Source organism: Podarcis pityusensis (genome assembly GCF_964106645.2).
Source record: "Podarcis pityusensis genome assembly, chromosome: 5".
Lineage (NCBI taxonomy): Eukaryota > Metazoa > Chordata > Lepidosauria > Squamata > Lacertidae > Podarcis > Podarcis pityusensis.
In genome coordinates this window covers 25,509,445-25,532,238 of record NC_138032.1, presented here as the reverse complement: position 1 = coordinate 25,532,238, position 22,794 = coordinate 25,509,445, and the positions used below count along the sequence as shown (strand labels likewise).

At 39.6% G+C, this 22,794-nt stretch overlaps 1 protein-coding gene across 7 annotated transcripts in view; it reads right to left on the bottom strand.

Annotated features, from left to right (window-relative positions):
* Positions 1 to 22,794, bottom strand: part of LOC308478505 (uncharacterized protein) — a 245,303-nt gene that overhangs the window by 176,439 nt on the left and 46,070 nt on the right. For 6 of the 7 annotated variants that reach the window (XR_013987066.1, XR_013987067.1, XR_013987068.1 and 3 more), the window contains exon 2: positions 5,756 to 5,847. The exons of the other annotated variant lie outside the window; for it this stretch is intronic. Coding sequence is in view for 2 of the 6 variants with exons in the window: in XM_081008365.1 (XP_080864491.1) it covers positions 5,756 to 5,847 (92 nt within the window). In the remaining 4 variants the exon portion in view is untranslated. The remainder of the gene's footprint in view (positions 1 to 5,755; positions 5,848 to 22,794) is intronic. 7 annotated transcript variants of the gene reach the window in all.

The following is a 22,794-nucleotide window of genomic DNA, read 5'->3' as shown; positions in this document are numbered from 1 at the left end:
TTATCCCCATGCATTTCAGAACTGTTAGCACTAAATAGTCATGTTCATCTTGTTTTCTATAGTATTATTTATAAGGTGGCTTAAAACATTTTTGGGGGGTGATTTGAGACCACTTGTCAAATGCTGATACAACTTTTTTCTTTCTCGTTTTCACTTCTACAGTGGGCGTTTTCAATGTATGGTTTAGATCCAAAGTTCACTTTCTCCACTGAAGGAAGCATTTGGACCCTCCTGGCAGAATCCAGACCTGGCATAGGCCAGAAAGGAGTATGGAAATTTAACTGATGCCTTAAATTTGCTTTCAGTTTATATTCACAGTCTCCTCTGGGGAGAGGTTGAAGAGTGGACACCATAGTTTTTTTCCTTTTCTCACAGGACTGATGATGCACATGTGGAAGGGGCCTTGAAAAAAATCCCATATTTGATATATTGCTCTCTTGGATTCACTGATGTCAAGAGTGTTGAGAACGAAAACAGTCACAGTAGAGAAAATGTTTCCTTTGATCTTCAATTGATCTGATGGCCAGAATATACATTAAGCTCTAGGAACCGTTCTGCATTGACTGATCTTTAGCCTCTTCTCCCTTTGGCACACGGGCCAACCTATTGTGGCTAAATTAAGAGGTTATAATTATAATCATTAATAAATTAATGGTTGGCATCATTGAAGTCAACACATTTCATCGTTGGAATGGGCAGCAGAATTAGGTCAACATCTAGGCTAAAAATTTTACATAGGAAATTTTTTAGAATTCAGACTACATGAAATTGTTCTCAAATGAGTAGGAAATTTACAGCAATAAACCACTTTAAAAAAACTTTTTACTCTCACATCTTTCAAATCATACACACATGTGGGACAGGGTGTTCAAAAGCGTTTGTACATGTAGGTTATTTAATGCCTAACAAATCAGACTTCTAAACTAGTCCATTAATTAGAAGATTGAAAACAACTGGTTTAAAGAAATTCTCAAATATTGCCAACAGACATTTAACTGGGTACATTTAAAATTAGCATGACCCTTTACATAAGTAAAATGATGAAATCATACTTAAAGATAGACTGTTGTAACTACTGGGTGTATTCATACACAAAAACACTTTTTGCCTTCTTGTGTCCTTCACTACTTTCTGCTGCAATAAGATATTTTTTTGCTTATTTCGACTAGGAACATAGGAAGCTGCCTTATAATGGCACATGCTCTGTCTGCACTGACTGGAGATGGTGAGGACTGAACCATGAGAGTAGCCAAGGAGGGGGCAGGGAGGGGCAACTGCCCACCCCCAAATCAATAAAAATACATAGCAAACTGAGGTTCTGCCCCCCCCCAACAAAAATCCTGGCTACGCCCATGGACTAAATCTGGAATCTTCTGCATACACAGCACATGTTCTAGCACTGAGCTACAGCTCCTTCCTCTAAATGTATTCTCTATCAAACCCTCTTGCCTCCTGAAGTGTTTTGCCTACTTACTTTGAATCCCTTGTAACACAGGGATAGAGAGTCTCCCATTGCCTAGACAGCCTACATCTCTTTTCAAATGGACACACTGCAGAGTAATGCAGAATCAATCTGCCATGAGCTTTCATTTCCGGAATGAGACAGAAGGATGCCAATGACAACAACAACAATTTCTCAAGGGTAAAAGATAGGTATTAGATGCAGATTGTGTGTGGACTATGTAGGAAACACCTGCACAGTCTCCAGGGATTCTAGAATAAGGTGGTGTGTGTATGCAGCCCAAATAAAATTACCCTGAAAAGGAAACCAAAGTTGCAAGTTTCAGAGGACAATCCCAATCCAATAGAAGTTAACAGAAAGTCTGCAACAAACTTCATAGAAATTTAAATTGCAGCCTAAAGCATAAAAAACCCTAAAAACAATTTCAGCCCACTCTAGAATACAAGTTGGATTAAAAGCTTCTAATTTACTTCAAACGTTTTCTAATTTTTCTTTGCTTTTCTCTAGCAGTTTGTTTGTTTTTTATCCTAGTTGGACTTATTTTGTGATTCAGACTGCTGAACTAATTTGAGAGCATTGCATGTACTAAAAGCCTTTTTTAAAAAAACAAAAAAAAGGCTTTTAGCACCCAACATCTCTCATGTAGGGACAGTTCATAGGGATGAACAGGCAGAGATATGAGATAAATGCTCAATGAAAGAGACCACTCATGGGACTGACAACATAGTCTCTGAAGCGCTCTGAGTCTGTTAATAAAGGTAGCTGAGATTTTTAATTGAAAGTTGAAGGAAGCCTATAAATGGCTTAATCAGGTCATTGACAGACACTGGAGGGTTTTTTCCCCAAGGGTCCACCACTGCATTAAACCTCTACTTTTAAACAAGATAAATTCTAGAGGCAGCTTGTTCTGACAGCAAGGAAAGGCCATACAGAGAAAGCATTGACTTTGTAGATAACAAGATCAAGATTACAGCCCACTGAAATCAATGGGAGCTTAAGTCGTCAACTTTTATCGATTTAGAAGTTCATCCAAAAATATTTTAAAAATCAGCGTCCTGAATGTATGCACCCCTTGGAGTCCCATAGTGGGCAGTGTGACTTATAGATGTTCAAGTGGGCTAAGGGGTATATTATTAGCATTCTATTATCATTTTAATTACTTCTAATATCCATGGAAGACTTTGGTCTATTAAGTGTGCTACCAATCCTTATAATTCACACCCCAGTCGTATACTAATCTTCGGTTCATTTAAGCACATATTTTCCTAAAACACAAAATCAATGTCACTAAAATACTGGAACAACATATTTTTATGGAGAAGAGCATTCTGGCAATTGCGCTCTGACTTTAAGTGCACAGGGGAAATGTAGTATGGCAAAAATAGCAAAGCAACAAAAATATTGAGAAGCACATAAAGGCTGCATATATTCCACCCAATGCCAAACCACATAAAATTTCAGATAGCTCCAGTGATCAAAACCAAACCAAACCAGTGACTGAAACCAGAGATGCCCCGAACCACTAATGGAAGACCAGGATGTCCTGTTACTGCACAGACATGAGAGTGTTACAGATATGGGAGTTATTCTATACCAGCTATCTAGTTAGGCCACTCATACATTCATGGAATTGTAGAGTTGGAAGAGACCTTGATGATCTTCTAGTCCAACTCTCTGCAATGCTGGAATCTCAACTAAAGCATCCATGACAGATGACCATCCAACCTCTGCTTAGAAACCTCCAGTGAAGGAGAGTCCACCACATTCAGTTAATTGCTCCTGTTTAATTTCTCCTTGTTTTTGGAATCCTTGCATAAGTATCTATAACAGTCAAAGATGGCAAAGAGTCATCTTAATGACTACCTAATTTAGTGATACATGAATTTTCGTAGACAAGTTCATTAGGTGCACTGAGCTCCATGCTCATCAAATGAGATCACAGTAGTCCATATAATTGCATACAATGCTTCCCAAAGGCTTAATTGAACGTTGAATCCGTACCACAAATCCATCAGTCTCATTTTAGGATCACTGTGATCACAAGCTACTCTTCCTAATGATCCCATAGTCTTCCTAGAGTGTTTACAAGAACTGAAGTAAACTTCACCTAATTAAGTAAGAATTCTGTTTCAGATGTGAGTGAACATCCAATTTAAACAAAGAAATACCAACTTTTTAAAAAATCTTAAAACTTTTAGATCAGCGAGTGGACCAAACTTTAACACTGCAGAGAACTCATATACACAGATACATTGGATGCACAATGGATACTTTTTAAAGATATATGAAGTCAGTATAATAATTACTAACAGTGTTTGCTATTAAATAAGAGGCCAATTTTCCCAGCATCGAACCCTGGGTCTTTCCACATCAGTAAGAATTTTGCTACTGAAAGCAAATATTTCATTATGCATATTGTAAGACTACACGTATCTAAATACTGTCTTGAGCCAAGGTGCTAATACGGATTTCCATGGGAGTGTGGGATGGAGGAAACTTACTCCCATAGATCAATTTGTTATTTTCTAAAGATGATATTCATATTTCCAATATCTAAATCTTTAGACAGCTATCTAGATGAGTGTACGTATACTGTATAATAAACTATTTTATCTCCTGCCATGAGACCTTGGGCAGATCCACACCATCCATCTAAAGCAGGGGTCAGCAAACTTTTTCAGCAGGGGGCTGGTCCACTGTCCCTCAGACCTTGTGGAGGGCTGGACTATATTTAGGGGGGTGAATGAATTCCTATGCCCCACAAATAACCCAGAGATGCATTTTAAATAAAAGCACACATTCTACTCATGTAAAAACACGCTGATTCCTGGACCGTCTGTGGGCCGCATTTAGAAGGCGATTGGGCTGGATCTGGCCCCCGGGCCTTAGTTTGCCTACCCATGAGCGAAAGCACATGCAATGCACATTTAAAGCACATGACTTCCTCCAAAGAATCCTTGGAACTGCAGTTTGTTAAGGGTACTGGAAACTGTAGCTCTCTGAGGGCGAAACTATGGTTCCCAGAACTCTTTGGGTGAAGTCATGTGCTTTAAATATGTGTTTTATGTGCTTTAAACCTATGGTGCAGATCAATACTGCGTGGCCTTTTCTGATGTACTCTACATGTAACCACTAGGCTCCCTGTCAGTATAAGACCACCTAAGCCAATAAATACCTGCATAAACATGTGGTAACATATTGAAGAGGCATATTCGCAACATGAGCTACATAAACCCATTCTCTAAATGGGACTATTTTAAAAGATCTTGAGTACAGATGTTTCAAAGTGGAATTTAAGGTCTCCCTGGGTGTCCCTGACTGGTGATCACTCTATTATAGGCTTAACTCTTTAAAGCAAGAGTTCAGGTGCTTGTATTCCCCTCCCCGTCCTTTCACCCAACATGCAATCATTGTTACATTTCAACACACTTCTCTCTCTTTTTCTTTTTGGTACCTAGCACCTTACACAAAATGCAAACAGCTGCAATTTCGCTGCCCAACCCTTCCTTCTACCCTTCCAACATTTGTTCTGTTAATGTAGGTTAATTCGGCAAATAACACTTCTGTAAATTGTTCTTGCAAACTGCTACATCATTTATGTAAGGACTTCCGTGAACTTTGAAAAATTAATGCCTTTAATTTTGGTTGATGGCAACATCACCAGAGCTCTGTAAATTGCACTTTAATGAGATTTTGCTACAGGGGATAATCTGCTACTGACAGAGTAACATCTTGAAAACATCTGTAGACCTATAATTTCTCTATGACGATTAGATCCCACCACAAGACTCCAAATACAGAGCCGAAATAAAGGGGGAAATGCAAAGTTCTAAATGACTATACAACCTGTTCTTTAGCAAAGAAGAGATACACAATGAAAAGTTTTGTGTGCTCAAAATAAATCAAATTTTCTGACTAATTAACATTTAGCTTTATTTAATTAAGAAAGACTATTACTGTCTCCACTGCTGTGCATCTGTATATAATGAAGGAAACAGCAGTAGGTATAAGATACCACGGAGGGATATGCCCAAATAACTCTGCACTATAGGTGTAAAGGAACGTCTATTATTGTTAAGTAACTGACATCAGAGTCTTTCTTTAATGCTCTCATAAATAAATGGAAGATTTTCACAGATGCTTTACACATATGGTTTCTTATTTGTCTCTGATGGAGACCGGGAGTTAGATTAGGTGTCAGAATTAAATGATTTAAATAGACAGCTGCATAATGAAAACTACTAAATAACACCTTTTAAAACAATTTCTATTTATAGTGATAACTGAACTCACAAAAGGGTGATAAATCTTGCTTTGCTTAAGCCCAGGTTTGCTCGCTGTTTCAAATCCATCCTTTTGAAAAACTTCAAGAAGAAATCGCCATCCTGCAATTTGAACATACAAGGAGGAGAGTGATTAGGTAGGATAAAATAAGAAAGAGAGAATCTCAAAATCCAAGTCTAATTTTAATACAAGAGGTTTTTAAAAAAAACACTTGGAGAAATTTCAGTGAAAAAGATTTGAGACTAAACAGAAGTCAAGAGAAAAGTAATCTTGCTTGTTTGTCTGTTCGTTTTTTGCATTCATATGCCACCCGAAACAAAGAGGTTTCTGGGTGTTCAATCTATCAATCAATCAATCAATCAATCAAGAAGGTCTGGACATTCCATTTTAATCAGCATATATTCTAGCATCAAAAGGTGACTGTGGCTCTCTTCAGATGGTAAAGGGATGGAGGCGCCAGGTACAAATGCATTGGCTCCACCCGCTCTGACACCTTTACTCATGCCATGAGTCAGAAGGTAGCAGTTTGATGTGCTGAAGCTTTTGTTTCCATGGGGGCTACCCAAGAGTTTCCGAACCCCGATTAGGCAGAGCTTTAAAACTTGTTGGGAGCCTCCACAGAAACAAAAAGGGGTTCCTGCAGCATTCAGTCACAACCCACAAGTCGGAAGGCAACAGAAATGGGAATTGATGTTGGATGGAGCTGGCTCGCTCATCTCCAGCGATCTCCTTGCATGCAGGGTGCCCTTTCTTTCCCAAGCGGTATATCGACTACTACTAGCTTCCGTCAAATGAGTTAAACGGAGCAAGTAGCACAATTCATGGAAGGGTCTTTTTCATGGTGGCTCCATGTCTATGCAATGAAATTATTATTAGTAGTAGTAGTAGTAGTAGTAGTAGTAATTAGTTTGTGAATTGCTTTCTGCGTATAAGTCCCAAAGTGATTTGCAAACATAGCCGGGGGGGGAAAGCTGAAATGCATTTTTTAAAGAAAGAAAAAATACAAGGACAACCAAGTACAAGAACATAAGAACCACCCTGCTGGGGGAGGCCAGTGGTCCATCTAGACCAGCATCCTGTTTGAGAAGCCCTCCAGCAGGACTGGAGTACAACAGCACTCTCCCCTAATATAGTTTCCTGCAGCTGGTTGTCAGAAGCATATTGCATTCAACACTACAGGTAGAACATAGACATCAGGGTTAGTAGGTTTTTTAACACACACACACACACACACACACACACACACACACAGTCAATGCCTTAAAAAGTTGTTTCCAGAAAGTACAAGTGGTCAGTGCTTGTTTGTATCTCAACAGGAATGTTGTTTCACAGAACAGGGGTGGCCTTATATTCTTTTAGAAACTAGGTAAAAACACAGGTTTTTTTCTTAGACTTTTAAAAGCTAGTGAGTTAAATCGTTTTTAGAATGCTTTTAATTTTGTAATTTATGAGAACTGTTTTAATGTTTCTGTTTATCGTGCATTATATGCTTATATTACCTCATTTTTGTAAACTGCCCTGCGCCAAATGAAGCCAATTCACAGTGAGACCGCCCACCTTAGTGTCATAATCACATAGCCAACTATGATTGGCTGCATAGCAACATTACAGTTCCTAGGAAGGCTGATTTGAGAAAAGAAACTGTACCAAAACAGACTTTCTCTCTGTCATGCTGCTTCCATCCAAATGGCAGGTATGAGAAAGGGACATCATGCTTTCAGCCCCTTACTCCTGAAATGCCCAAAATATAGACTTTTTATTTTAAAAAGTGCTTGTGAAATGCTTTTTATTTAAAAAAAAATGCTTGTAAAAAAATGCTTGCTTTCAGCTCTGCCCTAGTTATTAAGAGAAAAATAAGAAACAATAAATGCTATTAAGATCGTTTTCAATTTAATATTGGGTCCAAAAGTATATCTTTGAAACTCCCTGTAAATCTTGCATCCTGACTGCAATTTCTTTGGTGTCTCCCTGTAATTAGAGATTGAGACCCTGCCAGGCATGTATAACACACTTTGAAATACTTGACGTTGTAAGGTAGTATTATACAACCCTGGTGGATGGGCAAATGTTGCTGGTCTACAATTCTCCTCATCCTTGACCATTGATGAAGCTGGCTGGAGATTTGGGACTCTCTCTATTCTTGTTGACTGTAATCTGTTTTAACTGTTTTCTATTCTGAATGTTAAATTGATGTAAAAACAGACCTGATGGTGAATGGTGATTAATAAAATTGATTATGATGGTGGTGATATATCTAGGGACCCAGGGATGAAGAATACACCTGTAAGTCACTTTTTAAGAAACTAATCATCATGAGTTGTATCCGATAGTAGCTTTGCCCTAGCAGAAAGTGCTTTCATTTACACAAGACAAAGCGCCTGGTTTTTGCCAATTCCCACCATCCCATTTAAGCCTTCTGCCCACACCCTAAAAGCCTGTTTCTGATAGGTGAGGGACTCTCTGTAACAGACTGGGATATGGTATGGAGGGCTGCTGTAGGTAGGTGGAATCTACAAGATTCAGGTGCCTCAACCTGAGCTACTTGCAAAGGAGGTACTTCTTCAAACTGTGCATGGTTAACCTATTGAAGATGTCGTGACAGCTATCCACTTGGATGTCTTTAAAAAGAGATTACACAAATTAATGGAGGATAAGCCTATCTATCAGTGGCTACCAGACATGTTTGCTATATACTAGCTCCAGTGTCAGAGGTGGTATGCTGAGAATGATAAATGGGGAGATTGTTGCTTTGTTCATGTCCTCATTCATACCAGGCTTTCTATAGACCAATGTGAGAATAGAATAGAATACTGGACTAAGTGGACTTTTGGTTCTACTTCTGTTCTTACTACTGAAGGAAAATAACTTAATTCATAATATAAATTTCTCATTCCCAGGCCTCATAATAAGTTGCCATCTATCCACAGAATGGGGCTTCCATGAATTTGAAGATATGCATTTGAAATATGTTGATTCCTATTTCAAAATTTAAGTTTGAAATCTGCATTATGTGTTAGTGCAAAACAGCAAATTAAGTCTTCATAGAAGGATGCTTATGACCAACTTTATACTTCAGCCTCCAGACTTGAAAATTCTTATACGGGATTTCACATTTCAACATTAAAAGTAAATGATTTTTAACATGGGGAATCAACAATGGCAAAATTCTGCTTTGATTCTCTTAGAACTGCTTTCTTCCTTTCAGATCCCCACCCTGTATAAGGCCAAATTCTTTATAGATAATGTATTTGTGTTATTATAAATAGTTATTTGTATGCCTCATTTCAAAACATGCTGTCCTTAACTACCCTCCATTGTTATTATTTATCTTATAGGCAGACTTTCTTGACAGTCTTCTGAAGCCAGTGAACAATATAAACATTAAAATGCAATAGAATTATGCTGTATTCAAACCTTTTTTAAACAAAATAGAAAGATGCATCAGCAAGCAGCAACGTTCAGCAATAGCTTCAGACAATGGCAACAATTTTTCAGAAACATATTCATTAACAGCATTTTTTTAGAAGTAGCCATCCTTCTTTTACAAGGTTACCATAATCAGAAACAGACATTCTGCATGGACAGCAGTCTTAAGAGAGACAAATAAACTGGTTTTTCATCACTCCCTTTTCACCACTTCACAGTTACATGTCAGTCAATTCATGTGATGAGTTGCTTCTGGATCCATGTTGTGGAGAAGTAATCCTGCCCAAACTACACTCTACTGGGAGCTAACAGTACTGCCACAGTTACTTCTGGTTTAATTCTCAGGTTCCATGTGGTCCCCTCAAACAAACGTTATGGTTTGATGTGGGAACCAGCCATGGAAAAGCTACACCCACCTTGCTCCAGAAATATAGAAACTTGGTCTAAAAGTTGCTGAGAGAGCCTCTTTATTACCTAAGCTAGCTCAAATTAAACAGTTGCAAGAACAGAAGGGTAGCACAGCTCTAAGTCTTTCTTCTTCTTTTTTTAAGAACGTGAGGGATGGCATCATCTGCCAGAGCACCTGGTGTAAGTGAACAGTTCTCTTTGTTCTGGCAAGTGAATGAGGGGATAAGAAGGCTTTCAAGTGTTATTGTTGCTGCTTGCGACAGAGGAAATCAGAACGAGGAAACAAATCAACCAGAAGTTGGACACTCCTGTCCTTTGATAGGCGGTTTAAATGCCAGCACTACTTTTCAGAATTGTTTGCCTTTCTACCAAATAGCTAAAGGTTGCATTTCAACTCAGTGTCTTTTCCAGGCTCCAACACACTTTGCCCGCTGAACTTATACCGGCAAGAGTAAGCACCACTGAGTTAAAAGGAACTTATTCACAGGTTACCATGCACAGGGTTGCAATAATCCTACATGGCTGATCAGCGCTCAGTTCTCCATTGCCAAATTCCAACACACCAAGAGACTCGGGTAAGGGTACTCTGTTTGGATGTAGCTCTCAAACTGTCGTGATAAGCTCCTGCACTTCAAAATTTACCAGTACACCACAGATAGCTTTGATATACCGCTTTCTAAAAGAGCTGCCTTCTAAACCCACCTTCACATAAAAATTACCAGTCAGTTAAAAGATGAAAGCATAACAAGGAAGTGAAATAGCTTCATCACGCTGCACTGTCTCAAAAACGTCCATTGGCTAGATTTTCAAATATCATCAACTATAATCAAGGCAATGCTCTCTCCCCCCAGCTCCCCACTTTAGTGCTCCATATAGAGAAAACCGATTTCCTAGCTTCTTGGATGTTTCTATCTGTGTGCCACCAGTTGCTTCAACTCGCTACACAGCAACCATTCAACCATAGGGGATTTGATGCATAAAGCACAGAGTTACCATTTCGCTTAAGAAGAAAAAAACAAAAGGCTATCAAGACAATAATTTTCAAAGCTGCAGGGAAATGCTATTGCCGAACACGAAGACATTCTTCTGCAGGGGGAAGCTCATATATTCCTTAGTTAAGCGGACCACCTCTCTTAAAAGGATCTCCCCAAACTCACAGACATTTGTACAGGAATGGCATTTAGTCCAGCCATTTGCAATGCCTCAGTTAATAGCTGCTTGTCCAGGACTTTGAGCCTGATAAATGTTCATTTATCTGAGCCAACACCAGCATGCATTTTAGCTCCAATCACAGAATGAAACCCAGTTAGTTTTTTGGCAGGCATGGCTTCAGTTCTACAGCCCCAACACCAATGAAAATTCAGGTTTGGCTGCAGAAAAGGGCTCACCAGTCTGACCACAGCTGGCATGTTATGGCAGTAATTCCGGTGTGCTATTCATCAACACTCACATGCATATTTGGAAGTGACATTTGGGCTGGGAAGCAGGCCCTACTTTCCCAGTGGTCTAGTCCTGTTCCTGGTAAATAAAATAATGCCAAGACCAGGGGGGTGATTTTTGTGTGTGTCTTTTTTACTGGTACAGTAAGTAGGATTCTAGCAGTAAAGACAGAACTAGAATGCAACATCTGTATATATAACGGGAAGATAGAGAAACGGCACTATTGCGATGTGACATATCACCAAAATGAGATATTTTTCTGTATCTCCAAAAATCCCCAACCCCCACATTATTATTATATTATTATTAATAATAATACCCCACGCATCTGGCTGGGTTTCCTCAGCCACTCTGGGCTGCTTCCAACAAAATATTAAAAATACAATAAAACATCAGACATTAAAAACTTCCCAAAACATAAGACATCCATCATTTTGCACATTGTGCTGGTTCTATGGGAAGAAAGCTGGTTTCTGTTTTCTACACGTACACTCTTAATACACTTGTGAAGTTTGGTCCTTGCATGCCTCCTTTCCCGACCTCCCCTATGTTGAGACTTGACTAGTGGAATAAAGCTTGACACTCGTGTTGATAATGAAAGGTCCAATTCAAATCCTGGCCGCTGACTGGCAGGGCTATGCAAAGTGGCAAAGCCATTGCTGAACCCACAGCCCTACTGCCTGTGGTGCCCAGGACAGAAGTGGGGCGGGAAGATTGGTGCAGCTGCTTTGAGCTGGCCTGTATTGGACCGGATGCCATCATGTAACACAGTAAAACCATCTCAGGATCCAATGGGTCCTGTGCCAATTAAGACACTCCCCACTTTTGTTGGGGCATGTGTAGAGTGCCCCTTCAACACATCAGGAGAGTGTGCCAGTGGAACAGAAAAACACCAGACAGTTCAAGGTAGGTTACTGACAGTATAATGCAGTATACTCCACAGCTTATAGGTTACATACAGTAATATACAGTCCTTCCAGCAGCATACAGTCTCCTTTCAGCATCCCAAGACACACTAGGCTCTGGCCAAGGGCAGGGGCCAAGAGCAAACTTGCTTCAAACCCAAGTGTATTTAATACTTTAGATTGTGTTGAGTCACTCTCACATGCTTGCTGACTCACTCTCATGTGAGTAACCAGTTGCAAGTGCAAGACAAACACACCCAGGCATGGGCAGTGCATCTGTCAGTATATATGGCATTAACGTGAAAGTACATTTTTTTATATTAAAAAATCTGTGACACAAATAATCAAACAGATTTCTAGTTTTAATGTAATGTATGTTGCAAACTGATTTTCTATGGCTAGGCAGCTTAGGGAATCTTGAGAGTGGGGAACTGAGCAAATATCTACATACAGTGCAAATGCCTTTGCATAGAGTAACATACCCTGAAAAATAAACTGTGCTCTGAGAATGCATATCCCATGGAAGCCAATGGGAATTTGGTCACATTACACGGAAATAGCGAGAATGGAACCTTGGCCTTAAAAGCTGATGGGGGTTTTCCCACTCAAAAGAACTGGTTTTAAGTAAGTTGATTGTTGTATCAAAGATACATCTGAATTTTAATTGCAAGTAGTATTTCTAGGTTTGGTAGTTTGCATCTGTTTTCCTTGGGAACGTGTTACCAAGATGTGTACACAAGCAGAGCTCATCATATGTTACAATTAAGGGGAAGCATTTCTAAATACATCTGTTATGGTTTTTGAGCTCTTAACAAGCAGGGAGGTCTTCCCTCTGCACAGCTGATTGAATAATGGTTAGCATATATTTTTAGAAAGTATGTCTGGAAATATATATTTTTTCCCCTGATCAAAATGAAGGTGTCTCTCCTCTTCTTAGCACTGCCAAGTGTGTGATTTACACACAGTTTAATTATTCAGATGTTTATTATGTTCTACATAATGAAATTTGGACCCTCATATTTCCTTCCTACATGCTCAATGCAGGCTGCAATTATAGCCACAGATATCTGTTTATTTGATGAATTTTGCTTCTTCGGCATAGTTTGATAAATATGGAAATAAGTCAAAACCTACTTTATATACAGTAATTAAAGTGAAAAATCTAGTCATGATGCAAATCCTTAATTGGACTCCAGGAGAGATATGCAGAATTTCTCTTTAATAATATGGGATGACTGGGGACAGAAAAACAAAGCACACTAAAATATGGTTTAGAAGAACAATTAATCACAAAACAGAAAACAACCAATTTAGCATGGCTCATTCAGTGACTCTCAAGGCTCAGGTAATGTTCTTTTAATCATCTGCCTCTAATATTAAGGTGGTGTCATGTTCTACAGAAATAAAGCACAATAGATATTCTTGTATCCTGTTAGAAGCATGTTCCCAGTTTTAATTTGTAAACACCCGCCTTTTCAGACAATCAAATTGCTCGGACTACTTAATGACATGTAAGCGAACGATCAAAGTAATGTGTAAAATGGCTTAAACTGTGTTATTTAATGCATTAATTCATTAGCAGAAAACTCTCTACTTGTCTCAGGGTATTCTGAATGGCTTCCTGTGCATATTTCATTTAATTTTAATAAAATGCAAACAGCACCATTAGGGTGGTATGTATGGGTTGTTTTTAGCCCAGGAAGTAGCATACATTTGTTAGGCAATATTAAATTAATGTATATCAGGCTAATACAGTCATAACAAAAACAGAAACCTACAAGGGAAAAATAATAATAAGGCAAATGAAGAAAAGGTTCTTTTTCAAGCACTGAATATATAGTTAATCAGCCAAAATTAACCATCATTGTCACTTAATTTGATTGTGAAAATATTGTTCTCCATATAGCTTTGTGTAATCTCCCATTAGGGGATGATGAGCATGGTTTAATGAGAAGATGCTGGATTTATTGCTCTACTTTATTTAAACTACAAACTCATACGATCTTGGGGAGGTTGTTTTTATTTGTCTAGGGGGTTTCCGTTATTCTCTGAGTTTTTCTTCCCTTCTTTTGCTTATTTTATCTTAAGTATTTCCACGACAATGGCAGTTGCCACTGTGTGTCTTTTTTTATTAAAAAATACTAATAAAAGGAATGTGGATTAATATTTGTCTCTCTCTCACACACACACATCCGCCTTAGTTATACACCCAAATGCCTGCTTTGAGATCTAAAGCATTTTATAGAAAGTATTAACTGTCTGGAGAACTGGGATTCTTGATTATGCTGCAGAAAGCCCTGTGGTCTGTCACATCATCAGAAGGACTAGTCTTCTGTTGCCCAGATGTGCCCATTGGTTGAATCCATGACTGCAAGCTACCATGCTGAGAGGAACTGAAATGAGAGAGGCTTGATGTTCACTGTTCCAGTCACTGTTAAAACTCTTTCTGAGTGAGGGTCCCTACCTTTCTTTGACAGATAACCTAGTTTCAATGTTGTCTTCTCTTGACCACCCTGAGATGACCTGCTACTTTTTTTTGCTGTGCACCTGCCATAAAACTTAAAAGCTTCAGAAATGCCTCTGGCTTTGAAGTGTCCTAATAACAACAATCTAACCTTTGATGAGTCCTTGTGCCACATGCTTGAACGTCTCAGTTAACCTAAGTGCCATCTGAAAATTCTCCGTTATTACAACACAAATCAGTTTATAAAAATGCAGTCATTGTTTCAATCATCCTGCAAATCAAGTTGGTATACATAATGACAAGTAATTGACACGCCTATAGGATGATTTGGATATCTGTGTCTAATTCCTATGATTTTTTTTAAAAATGCTGATCAGTTTGGTTATCGTACACAATACATTTTAGAAGTTAATCACTGCCTAGCTGTATTCCTTCAAATGCAGTCTAGTTGTATTATTCCTTTGACTTTGTGAAACAGCTGTTGGCTAAGCAACATCTCTAGCAAGTTAACAGTGATGACAAGTGCCTCTTCAAACCACTCCTTGAGACAGTTGTGTGAAGGCTCACTTCCCTCATGGACGGTGTATACTAAAATCTATGGACTCTGACTTTACCATACTGATGCAAACAGACCCGGAAAAAAATGTCCTGACAATGGAATGTAATATGTATCCAAGTCAACATTCAAACAACTTCTGTGTATGGCCCACTGAGTGGAATTCAATGGATACAGAAATACTATGCAAGAGATATACTGCAAATAGTGATGTAGGGTGAACTTTTTTCCCCAGAAATTCCCACAAAATTTCTCACCGTTTCACTTTCTGTGTGGAATATTTTCTGTTTCATCAGTTCATTAGTAATAATGAATGGAAGCCAACAAAAAATTAATATTCTTAATAATGTAGACTAGACAAGGTAACTGTTAGGTGGCTTTGTAGCTGTCTGACTAACTGAACCCAAAGAGTGCTAGCGAACAGCTCCTTGTCATCCTGGAAAAAATGACAAGTGGGGTGCCAGAGGGTTCTGTCCTGGGTCCATTGTTCCTTGACATATTTATAAAGGACAGGGATGAAGGAATTGTGGGTATGCTCATCAAATTTGCAGATTACATCAAACTGCCAGTGTAGCAGAAGACACAACTAGGATTCAATATGACCTTCACAATTGGAGAACTGGGCCATAACTCACAATATGGTTTTCAGTAGGGACAAATGTAAAGGTTCAACACTTAGGCAAGAAGAACCGGCTGCACAAATATAAGGTGAAGGAATCCTGAATTGCCAGTAGTGCTCGTGAAAAGGATCTAGGGGTCTTAGTAGAACACAAGCTTAACATAAATCAACAGTGATACCGTAGCAAAAAAAAGCTAATGCTATTCTGGCCGGAATCAACAGAATTATAGTGGCCACATGATGGAAGTAATAATACCATTCTATTCTTCTTTGAACAGACCACACCTGGAGTACTGTTTCCAGTTCTGGGCACCACAATTTAAAGAGGCTATTGACAAGCTGGAACGTGTGCAGAGGAGGGCAACCAAGATGATCAAGAGTCTAGAAACCAAGCCTTACAGGGAATGGTTATAGTTGGGTATATGTTTAGCCTGATAAAGAGGAGACTGAGAGGAGATATGATAGCCATCTTCAACTATCTTAAGGGTTGTCACATGGAAGATGGAACTCTGAATGGTAGGACCCAAACCAATGGCTTCAAGTTGCAATAAAGGAGATTCCGACTAAACATCAAGAAGAAATTTCTGAAAGTAAGAGCTGTTCGACAGCAGAATGGTCTCTCTTGGAAGGTTGTAGATTATCCTTCCATCTGTCATGAATGCTTTAGATGAGATTCCTGCATTGAAGAAAGTTGGACCAGAATCAGGGGTAGGCAACCTAAGGCCCATGGCCGGATGTGGCCCAATCGCCTTCTCAATCCAGCCCACGGACGGTCTGGGAATCAGCGTGTTTTTACATGAGTAGAACGTATGCTTTTATTTAAAATGCATCTGTGGGTTATTTGTGGGGCCTGCCTGATGTTTTTACATGAGTAGAATGTGTGCTTTTATTTAAAATGCATCTCTGGGTTATTTATGGGGCATGGGAATTTGTTCAATTTTTTTTTTCAAAAAAAATTCCGGCCCACCACTTGTCTGAGGGATGGTGGACTGGCCCATGGCTGGAAAAGGTTGCTGACCCTTGGACTAGATGGCCCTCAGAGTCCCTCTAGCTCTACAATTCTATGATTCTTTGAATATCAGTCCTAACACAGTGAAAAGACTTGATTCCTGTGACAGGACAACTCTCATAAGAAGCTGACTGACATGAATGGTACTCCACATATTGACCGCAACAGAAGCCATGATACTAATCCAAGTGGACCTCCTTTTAAAAAACTACCACAAGCTGAGTGCCAATATGTTTCCTAAGAGTCATCTCATTTGAATCTTATTTCAGGATTGGAGCCAAAAAGCAAACAGTCTGACTGACTGTTTAAGGGTAATGTCAATTTCACAAAGATGCTCTCTGTTTAGAAACTGCCAGGGCTTGTTTGAATGAAATCTGTCCTCAATTGGCTCAGTGTTTTGGCCTGTGGCCCTTACAACATTGCCAGAAAGAAAGAACAGACTGAGTGATAATGGTGGAACCAATATACATTTTTTCCTTTGTGGCGCAAGATTCAAAACTCTTTGTTCTCTGCCCCAAATCCAGCATCTATGACTCTTCCCTGGGTGACAAGCACAAGCCCTTGAAAGACATATGGAAAATAAGTCCTCCCACCACCATCCCCGGGGGAAAAAATCCTTGCTTGGTTTGGAGCACCAGCAGTTTACTGAAACACACTCGCTTACAACAATGTTCTTTAAGCTTGGATTCCCAGCTGCAGCTGGTCTACAACTCCCAGCATTCCTGACTAAGTTGGCTGTGGATGATGAGATTTGTAGCCCAAGAACTCCTGGGGACTTAAGGTTGAAGTGCATTAATTTAGAAGGATAGGTTCAAAAAAGGTTATGTAATTATAGAATAAAATTATCCTACTCCTATGGCATCAAATGTGTGCAAAATCAAAGAGTGAGCAGAATCACACCCACAATCATTACTTCTGACCTCTACATTCTGTGTATTATTATTATTACTACTACTACTACTACTACTACTACTACTACTATTTCTTAAATTTGTATCCCGACCTTCCTCCCGAAGCAGCCCAGGGCACCAAACAAACATTAAAACAATACAGATAAAAAATTTAAAAAGCATATTTAATACCATTAAAACCATATGACATTCAGGATATTTAAAAACAATTTGTAAAAGCAGTCACATACCCTCACTGCTAATAATTTCAAGGGTGCCAGTAACAACCTTGAAATTTGACTCTGCAGAATACAGAATTGAGATATGGCAATCTAGAGCTATGGTTGTCCCTCACATTGTCAGCCTATAGGCGCCAACTGAAGATGTAGCTTTCCTTTGGACTTTTGGAAATTAGGTATGTGAAGAGCCCATAAATCTGATATTGGCCTACTGCTGTACTGAAATTACAAGGGTTGTAATTTTTGTGTATATTGGGGAGGTGTTTAGGGTTTTTAATAATTAGGAACATGGGAAACTGCCTTATACTGTGTCAGATCAATAGTCCATCAGTCTCAGTGTTGTCTACACTGACTGGCAGTGCCTCTCCAGTGTTTCAGAAAGGGCATCTCCCAGCCCTACCTTGAGAGACTGGGAACTGAGCCTGGGATCTTTCCCATGCAGGTCAGATGTTGTATCATGGAGCTATAGCCCTTCGCCAGCTCGTGGCGCTTTCAGTTATTGCTTTTTAGGTTGAATATTATGTAAGCTATCCAGGTATCCAGTGGGATGAAGGGTGTTGGGGAAATGAAGTGATAATAATGAGTGAAAGCAGCAACCACTCCCCCTCAGATACCAATGCATTGATTATCTGCCCCAGAGGTGGCAAACATATGGTCTTCCAGATATGGTTGGACTACAACTTCCATCATTTCTGACCACTAGAAATTCTGGCTGGTGCTTAGGGATGGAAAGATCAGTCTATTTCTGGTCAGTGTCAGTACGTGATTATTCACAAGTCTATTCCATTCCATTCAGCATGTGTTTGTGTGTGTTTTGTTCAGTTCAGTTACCTCAGGATTTACTTCCCTTCAGAATAAATGTAACTTATTGGCATTTTCACTGGTTTATGTTGACACCAAGAGCCACTGTCTCATCAAGTTATGTGTGTCAAACCATCTCTCTCTTACACACACATCGTAGTTCTGAGTCTCCCTCTTTCTTAGACAGTAGATTTAGTTTATATTTCACCACATATTTTAGCACTTAACTTTGTTGCAAGTAAAAACGTCCCAGAAGTCTTTTTTAAAAATTATCCTACAACAGCATATAATATATAACGCAACAGGAAAAATATAAAAAAAATCCCCTGCAGTTTTAATAGTACTGATGAAAGCCCACCCTGGTGGGTGGGTGTGTGAGAGAGGGGGGGAGTCTTTCTTCCCAATCCCCAATATGTTTTAGAATTAATACTCACTTAATTTGTAACAACCCAACACAATTCTGTTGAGGGTGAAGTGTTGTGTGTATATACAGGGGTACCTCGGGTTACAGACGCTTCAGGTTACAGACTCCGCTAACCCAGAAATAGTACCTTGGTTTAAGAACTTTGCTTCAGGATGAGAACAGAAATTGTGTGGCAGCAGCGGGAGGCCCCATTAGCTAAAGTGGTACCTCAGGTTAAGAACAGTTTCAGGTTAAGAACGGACCTCCAGAATGAATTAAGTTCTTAACCCGAGGTACCACTGTATACTGATTACTTTTCAAAAGGGAGAGGGAATAGTTGTTCAACCCATTTGGGGATGAAGAGGATGAAAGCGCTTTCAAACTTCTAACATGAATCATAGAATTGTGGAGTTGGAAGGGATCCCGAGGGTCATCTAGTCCAATCCCATGCGATGTAATGCAATGCAATCTCAACTAAAGCATACATGACAGATGGCCACCCAGCCTCTGCTTAAAAGTCCTCCACCTCCAGAGGGAGACCATTCCACTGTTGAACAGCTCTTATCACCAGAAGGTTCTTCCTTCTGTTTAGTTGGAATTTCCCTTCTTGGAACTTAAAGCCATTGGTCTTACCCTCTAGAGCAAGAGAAAACAAGCTTTTTCCATCTTCCACATGACAGCCCTTTAAATATTTGAAGAGGGCTATCCTATCTCTTCTCAGTCTCAGTTTGGTGTAATCTGCAGTTTTGATGAGCATCCCATCAACCCATTCATCCAACTAATTTATAAAGACATTGAACAACAATCGTCCCAGGACAGAACCCTGTGGCACCCCACTTGTCAGTTTTTTCCAGAATGATGAGGAACCATTCGTGAGCACTCTTTTGGTTCAGTTAGCTAGCTACAAATACACCTAACAGTCACCTCATCTATCCCACATTTTACCAGCTTATCCTCAAGAATATCATGGGGGACTTTGTCAAAAGCCTTGCTGAAAGCAAGATACATTACATCCACAGCATTCCCCTGATCCACCAAAGCTTGTAACCCTATTTTTTGAAAATCACTTTTGCTGGCATGGCCACTGTTTCTTTTCCTTTCTGAACAATAGCATTTCCTAAAATTATTTTATTTATCTGTTTTTTACAACAACAAAAACAACAAATCTCAAAATGACCTAGAAAAGGTTATAAATGCAAAAAAACAAAAACAAATGAATCAGTAAAACCATAACCAATACTAAAAGTAAATTAATGTTATATTTGGCATGATATTAGACTTCTTTGAGACATGCTACATGTGATGACATATTGATTGATTGATTGATTGATTGATTGATTACAATTTTCCCCAACTCACTGGGTCCCAACAAGGTTTTCCTGAACAAGAATTGATTGAGCTTTGTGTACCACTCCACAATTTATTCACATCTGTTTCAATGTAATCGTATTAGGTGGCGTAGCTATAGCAGCTAATGAATTTCCATGAGAACCCTTCTCCAAAAGAAGATGCAAACAGAGGCCAACGTTTAAGAAAACAAATTTAAGATTAGAAAAATGAGAAACAATATTTAAGAATCAAACAGTAATCTAACCTAGAGATTACCAGAGCATATCCAACAGTAGTTAGGCTGTTCCTGTCCAAATAAGGGTGCAGTTGGGCCACCAGCACAAATTGATAGAAGGCCACCGAGATCACCTGAGGATCCAGGAGTACCTTTAAACTATGTACCCACTCCAGAGGAAGTGTAACCCCATCAAGATCAGGCAACCTCATATCCATCTAGTCTAAAGAACCACCCACTAACAGGGCCTCTGACTTATCTGGATTGAGCTTCAGTTTGTTGGCTCTCATTCAGTCCATTACCAAGGCAAGACATTGGTCCAGTACATCCACTGCCATGTCTGCAGATGTAAAGGAGGAATAAAGCTGTGGGTCTTGCAGATATGAACCACACATGTCTACAAATCACTCCCATTCAACTTTTCAGACAACCACAACTATGGGGATTTGAAGGTCCACTAGAGAGAGATGGCAATAGAGATTATTCTACTGGTATCCTCTAACACATACCTTAACAACTCATACATTTGAGCTAAGACTTTATTAGAATTGAGGTTGATAAGGAGCATAAGAAAGTTCATCTAGCTCCTCATTGTCTTCTCTGACTGGCTGTAACTCTCCGAGGTTTCCAGCAAATATATTTCCCATCACCTACTACCTGATCCTTTTAACTGGAGGTGCAGGGGGTTGAAGCTGGGACTTCCTGCATGCTAAGCATGTATTCTACCTCCATGCTGTGGTCCTGTCCCAAATGCACAGATGAGTAGATAATACATTCAAGCACACCAACCTGTCCAGTTCTGAGCTTGAGAAAGCAATGTGCATGAATCATAACTGACTTGCTTACAGATGAAATCAGAGATTTCCCAAATCACTTCACATTCTCACGATACCACTAAGAACATGAAAATCGAGGGACAACTCGAAACGCATACACTTTGGGAGGCTGTGAGGGCTAAAGTTCATTTTGTAGAGGTTATAGGGCTCTTCTTTGTACTGTTTGGCTCACACGCAAAAATATGAACTTGCCCAGTGAACCATCTCTGTGCTCTTTTCAGGGTGGCGGGGTAGGGGAAAACATGCCATATGTTTGAAGGCATTTCTCTCTCTTCTTCTGCCAGAGAACGGGCAGATAGCCAGAACCTGCTGCAAAGAGGCAACATTTGGCATTTGGAATAAATTCATCAGACGCTTCACTGAGGCAGACTCCAGCTAGCACTCCTCTTTTGACATTTTCTTATACTCCGTGATATTTCACACTGCCAATCTAATGGTGGCGACAAGAGCAACAAGAACAAACACTGTGCAAGGAAGTTCTGTTCTTGATGCTGGAAAACGTTTTCTAGATCTAATCAAAAATGTGATCCGTTTTTCCCCTTAACAAGGGCTGTTATCATTTCTAGCATTTCCTATGTTTGCAGTTCAAATGTTTAAAATGGCTAGAATGTTCTTCAGATGTCTGTCCCACATTAACAATGTTTCCAGGGGAATTTAAATGTCTAAAGATGTGACATTATAGCCATGAAAGTCGTGACAAGGAGATTTCTCACATCAACATGTTATATTTGGGTTTTCCTCTGTCTAAATGCTCAGAGCTAAACTGGCATATCTTGAAAACACTGGCATTAAGGAATATAGGAAGATGTCTTATACTGAGTCAGACCATTAGTTCATCCAGTGCAATATTGGCTACATCAGTATTCTTCACACTTTCAGATCCAGGACTCACTTTTCACCCAAAAATGCATGTGGGGACCTATTTCTTAATCTTTTACCATATATTTGCATGGTGGTTGTGCTCCTTCTACCATCCACCTTGGATCAGACCATGACCCACTTAATGGGCCCCAACCCCCCGTTGAAGATTAGTGGGCTACATTGACTTGCAGTGGCTCTCTAGGGATCCAGGCAAGGATGTCTCCCAGCCTTGTCTGAAGATGTAAGGGATCGAACCTGGAACATTCTGCATGCAAAGCAGATGCTCTATTCCACTGAGTTTGGCTCTTCCCTAAACGTGCTCTGTTAATTTGGACCTCGTTTAAATCGTCCTTCAAGAAGTAAAACTAAAACAGACACCATGTTTGTTGCTTGCAGCCAAACAGTGGAAAGAATGTCCTTCAATGAATATACAAATGCACAATGCTCAGGTACAAGAGTGTGGAGGAAAAGGGAGAGGTGCGAATCCCATCACTTTCCAGATCTGAACTAGGAGACTCTCTCAGGCCTTACCACCTGTGCTGACTCCTAATTCCCAGGTTTAAAATAATTTAAACCCCTTTGGAGCTGGAAGGAACCTGATGGAAATGGGACTGGGACTGGGACTGG